Genomic DNA, 5,994 nt, shown 5'->3' on the forward strand with positions numbered 1-5,994 from the left:
CTCGTCTGTCTGTCACTTCTCTTCACTGCATCTGTGTCTTGTCTGTCTGTCCCTTCTCTTCACTGCATCGTGTCTTGTCTGTCCCTTCTCTTCACTGCATCATGTCTTGTCTGTCTGTCCCTTCTCTTCACTGCATCTGTGTCTTGTCTGTCACTTCCCTGTGACTGCACCTGTGTCCTCTTTCAGTCCTTTGCTGTCACTGATGAAATGCTGGCTGAGAAGGGCTTTAAGAGAGGGTGTGTGTGCTGCACTTACAGTTTAGAAGATGGCCTGTCCCATGGCAGGGAAGGCCTGCTTACACGCAATTTCCACCTGCGAGCAGAGTCTCTGTTCTCTGCTTTTTCCCTTTTGATTCCCTCAAGCCCCTACCTGTAGGATGGTGTCCTCTACACAGGCTTGTTCTCTAACACAGGCACATCTCTCTGGAGACTCTCAGACAAGCTAGATGACTGCAAATCCAGTCAAGGTGACAAGATTCACTGTCACATTCACTATCTCTCAGGACAGCAGAGTTCGCTTTTTACTGGTCTCACTCCTCCTGCTGCTAGAGGGCTCCTGAGGGCAATGTGTTCAGTTCCCTGTAACTCACTGTACCTGTCCTGTGTTGTTCAGAAGCCAGCAGTCCAGTGTCTTCTGAGACTTGATGCAAATCTGAATACAAGTTATAGGCTGGAAAGACTGGAGAGATATGGCTTAGGGGTTAAGGGCACTCCTGACCTTGCACAGGACCCCAGTTTGATTCCTTGCACTGCGTGGTGCTTCACAATGTCTACAGCTTCAGTACCAGGAGATTTGGCTGCCTCTTCTGACTTGCATATGCCCCAGGCCCACACATGGTGTACATACATACATGCAGGCAAATATTCATACACATAAAATGAATAAATTGCCAGGAATGGTAGATCACGCCTTTAGTCCACACACGGGGGTCACAGTTGGAGGCCAGCCTGGTCTACAGAGTGAGTTTCAGGACAGCCAAGGTTACACAGAGAAACCCCATTTTAAAAAAATAAAAATAAAAACAAGACAAAAAAAAATAAAAATCTCAAACAAACCAAAGCAAAACTGCAAGTTCTGTACTTCTGTCCAGTGGTGCTGGGTATCTCTCACTGTTCTTTTTGCACAGCAAAGGAAGACTAGGCCTGAGCACCACTGAGGTACCTCACGCATGGCAGGTTGCCCACGCCACGCCCCATGTTCTGCTCATGATGGGCTCCTGGCCCTCCAGTGGTCTCAGGCAGCCCCACCACTGTAGCCAGCTTCACCCATGCTTCAGCTTGCCTTGGCAGGTGTCCTAGTGTCTCCATGGGAACTTGGGCTTCAATGTTGGCACTCTGCCCAGTGGCATACCAGAACCTTCTGGACCCCGCGGCGTTGCTGCAGGCCTCCATGACCCCGTGTCCTTGCGTTTTGTGTCTACAAAGCCAGCGGCATGTATTTGGTGCTGCCACGTGTTTTTGCCAGCCCCGCATGTGGTGGCCCCTGTGCCAGTGCTGCACTGGTCTCTGTACCTTGGCTGGACCTGGGGAGTCACTGCCCTGGGTACTTGCTTTGAGGAAGGGGCCCTATAATGACCTCAGTCACAATGAGCAGACCTTCCCATTTTGAAATATTTTTTCATTGAGCAGCTGTGCCTATTATTGTTTTTTTGTTTTGTTTTGTTTTTCAAGATAGTTTCTTGTAGTGAGAATTCTGAAATTTTGGTTTCTTTAAAAAACACAAAGAATATATTTTCATTTTGATCCCAGGTGTGGGGATAAGAGGTTGCTTTGAATGGTCTGTAGCAGCTTACTGATTTGCCCTGTGCTGTAGCAGAGGCATGTTTTTTGCCAGCTGCAGATAGTTTTTGCAGTTGTGTGATGTTCGGGATTCTGGGGACCTTTCAGAGGGTAAGTAAATGCTAGGGCCCGGAGAGTCAGGGTTGGTGGTCGGTGGTCGTTCAGGGTGGTCAGCTGCAGGTTGTTAGTAGTCGTGCTTAAAGAAGAAACAAAGATCAGATTCAAGGATTGGTCTCTCTCCCCTCTAAACTTGTTTCTCTCCTTTCTAGTGATAGGGGGTGAAACTGGGGAGGGGGAAAAATGGGGTGGGAAAAAGAAGAACCCACGAAGTAACGTAGCAAAGGCTGTGGTTTCTCTGTGTAGCCCTGGCTGTTCTGTAACTCACTATATGGACCAGGATGGCACTGAACTCACCTCCTGACGGCTGTGATTAAAGGCCTGTGTTACCAGGCCCAGCTCTGTGTGCTGGGATTAAAGGCCTGTGTTACCAGGTCCAGCTCTGTGTGCTGGGATTAAAGGCCTGTGTTACCAGGCCCAGCTCTGTATGCTACTTTTGAGTTTGCCCCACTCCAGTATTCAGAAATCAAACAGGCAGCTAAGGATTTTGCCAATCATAGCATAGTGGTCTTGGGCCAGCCTGTCCCTTTGGGAAGCTCCTGGCTGCCCCCCCCCCCCCCATGCATGTTTCCCTCTGCTCTTCTGGATTCTCTCACGTGTGGCCATGAAGCTCTGCTAGGAGCTAGAGCCTGGAGCTTCTAGCTCAGCTCCACACTCTTTCGTAGTTCTCCCAGACACTGGTGGACCGCATGGTCTTGCACACAGCGGCACCCCTCAGCCCCATTTCCTGTATAAGTCACTTGTTGCTGTGAGCAAACCCCTGGCCACAGACATCTTGAGGATGTCTGCTGTTTGTTGTGGTTAGGGTACAGGCACCGTGGAGATGGGGACATTATGTGGCTGCTCAACAGGGTAGATCTGGGTCTCTGCTGCCTTGTTTCCTTTTGATTCGTCCTGGACCCCACCCGTATGCAGTGGGGGCTTTCTAGTAAACCCTGGAGCCAGCCTCGCAAACATGCCTGAGAGGTGATGTCTCCAGGGGCTGTCCTTGCAAATGAGAAGCAGTGGGCCCCGTTGCAGTGTGCACTGTGTCTTGAGGATAGCTCCAAGTCCATGTTCACAGTAGTGGCCAGTATCCTGGACTTGCGCTGCCTCTGGCTGGAGGCTCTGTCTGTGGTACCCGTGTGCTCCTTGCTACGCATGTGGAGCAGCACAGGTGCCCTGGGTTCATGGGTCTGAGGTGCAGGAGGCAGCTGCTCAGTGTCAGGGAAAGGCAGCCCTGGGCTAGTTGATGGGTCACTGGTGGGGACTATAGGCGGTAGGTGAGGTCTCATGGGGCCGTAGGGGTCCCTTTTCCTGCCTCCTGTGGCCTGCAGTGAGGCCAAAAGCCTGCCTGTGGTCCACACAGGTACGCACGCGGTCAGTGGGCGAGTGTGTGGAGTATTATTACCTGTGGAAGAAGTCCGAGCGCTACGACTACTTTGCCCAGCAGACACGGCTAGGCCGGAGGAAATTTGTCTCCTCCGGAACCACGTACGTGCTCTTGCTAGCCACCTGGCCAGGGTGGGTATGGGGGTGTGTGGGGCAGCCCCTCCCAGTGGGGTCCTCCTTTCCTGGCTTCCTTCTCCTCATAGCTCTCTTTCCACAGGGATGCCGAGCAGGACCTGGACAGTCTTGACCCCGATGGCCCTGCCCGGCTATGCTCTGAGCAGGAGTCTGAGGCAGGGGTGCCCATGGGTGAGTTCACATGAGGTGGGGCTTGTGGGTGAGGAACCCAAGGTCTGTACCAGTTAGTTTCTGCTGTGAGCAGTGGGCCTGCTTGGTCCTGCCCCCAGATGCCAACCCTCTTTTACCCAATGACTGGGGGGAGACAGGTGCCTTCCTGCAGGAGACACGGACGGGCAGGGATCCCCCTCCTGAAGGCTGTTGCTGGCGCAGGCCTCGTTTCAGTGTACTGTCATCATGTCTCCATGGTTCTTCCCTGTGTTATGCCGTGTGCTATTGGTGGGTTTGTGGAACCATCCAGCATTCACTCTTCCCAGCAGGGCCCTGATGTTTTATCTCTTCTGATGTCTGTTTCTAAAGCTGTGGACCTCGGCCGCTCCTGACCGTATGGTCTCTGTGGCTGGGCCCATGGCATAGCTGGCCTTTTTGTAAGGAGGCCCCACATCAGTGATATCTGAGAGGAACATGTGAGGCTATAGGGGAAGCTGAGCCTCTGCTCACATCATTCCCCATTCTCCCCTCAGAGCCTCTGAGTGTGGACATCACAGCTGGTGGCCTTGACCAGCCTTCAGTGGCCTCAGAGGATGTCCCGTCCTTGGAGCCAGGACCATGTTCGTTCCAGCAGCTGGATGAGCCCCCTGCCACACCCTTGCTCCAGCAGCCCACCAGCCTGGCTGCCCCAGCTGAACTCCCACCGGCTGCTGCTCCAGAGCCAGGCATCAGCCCTAGGCTGGCTGTGGACCTTGCCCTACCTGAGGAGCTGCCTCTTGTGTCCAGCCCTGTGGATCTGAGCGAGGACACTGCAGAGCCCATGGCTCCAGCACAGATGGCCTTGTCGGTGACTGAATTTGGACTCATTGGCATTGGGGATGTGAATCCCTTCCTAAGTGGCCATCCTGCGTGCCCGGCCTCCACATTGCGCTCAGAGCCCTTGTCACAGTGAGTGTCATCCTTAGCATCTCCCACAGGCTGAAGGACAGGCGGCTGGCCAGTGCCCAGGGCCACAGCTGCCTCCAGTGGGTTGCAGCTGTCCTGTGTACCTCCTCTGAGGTTTCTTTAGTGTTCTCCTTTTTCAAGGTCCCCACTCTGCCTCAGTCTATGTTTTGGGTGCGGGCAGTGGGTTGGGATGGTCGAATCCTGGCTTGCTTGGCCACTGACCTTTGTTTATGGTTTCCCATAGGTGCAATGTGATGACCTGTTGATCCCTGGTCATCTGTGGGCGTGTGTGCTCAGAATGGACATGGCGGCACTGCCAGGCCTGCCCGTCAGTCTTCCTGACCCCCTCCCGCGCAGGCCTGTGTGATGCCTTCTCTGCTTCAGAACATGATGGGACTCAGTGAAGTGGCCAGGGCACTTCAGACCCCAGACCTCAGCATCCAGCACCGCCACAGCCCTAGGCTGCCATCGTGCCATGGAGTCAACCTGGCAGCTGGGTTCAAAGAGGGCCGGTCCCAACATGGCCCCTCAGCCAGCAGAGGCTGGGCAGGCGGTGCTGCCTGGGGTTTTGGGCAGGACTCTTCCGCACCAGCAGCCTCTGCCCAGGCACCCTCCACAGGCCAGCTCTTTTCCCACCACAGCGGGGTTGTGGCCGCCAGCCTCTGCTCAGCGTGGGACCTTGGGGCACAGAGCCATATACCTCGCCCTGTGGCCACCCTTTCTCGGCCCTTCGCCGTCTCCACTTCAGGAAAAGCCGCACTTTATACCCCAACTGCCTCCTGCCTGCACCCCCACCCTGCGCCGTGGTGGGGCCTCAGCAGCCCAGGCGGGTGAGGAGCAGGTGGTCCGCTCCCTTCCTGCCCCTCTCCTCGGGACATCTTGGGGCACAGCTCTGGAAGCGCCGTCCTGCCACCCACCTGTCCTGTGGGTCTCAGTTCTTTGGAGGCTCCTAGCAGGATGGCTGGGTCCATCTTGTCCTCGGCCTCCCTCATTTTATTTATGTTGGTGTTTACAGTTCGGAGTGGGGTCCCCGGGCAGGCAGCTCCGCCGGGTGTTGGCAGAGCGGTGCTGTGTGAGCCTCTGCGGCTGGACTCGACCGTCCCTCGCCCCACCGAGGACACTGTGATGTGAGACTGCCTTTGCCCAACGCTATTTTATTTATTAAACTTGATTTGAAGCCCCGGGGTGTCTGATGATGGATTGACAGCGGCTGGGTAGCCTTTGTCACTCTAAGGATTCTGGGCAGAGTGACTGCGAGGACTGAAACGCTTGAGGGCAGTAGGTCACACAGGATCCCAAGCAGAGTGCACATGTGTGGGCAGAGCTGTGGTGGCAAGGCCAGTGCTTGCTGGGACAGTAGGTTGGAAGGTACCCTGCCACCAGCAGAAACTTGTACCTGGTATCACTGCTTTGGGCACTGCAGAGAGAGGGGCACAGGTGACTGGACGGTTGCCAGTGAGGTGGTTGGGGTCTAGACAGTGGGGCCCAAAGCAGAGTC

General features: G+C 55.0%; 1 protein-coding gene across 1 annotated transcript; it reads left to right on the plus strand.

The window, feature by feature from the left end:
• Positions 1-3,483: 3,483 nt before the first annotated feature.
• On the plus strand, positions 3,484-5,678 carry Mier2 (MIER family member 2; the record flags this gene model as incomplete). The annotated part of the gene is given in 3 exon segments (XM_055619161.1): positions 3,484-3,572; positions 4,085-4,499; positions 4,741-5,678. Coding segments are annotated over 3 exon segments (526 nt in total), but the record flags the coding sequence as incomplete, so codon positions are not given.
• Between the last annotated feature and the right edge of the window lie 316 nt (positions 5,679-5,994).

The sequence above is a fragment of the Psammomys obesus genome, unplaced genomic scaffold, assembly GCF_907164565.1.
Source record: "Psammomys obesus unplaced genomic scaffold, mPsaObe1.curated_primary_1811, whole genome shotgun sequence".
Taxonomy (NCBI): Eukaryota; Metazoa; Chordata; class Mammalia; order Rodentia; family Muridae; genus Psammomys; species Psammomys obesus.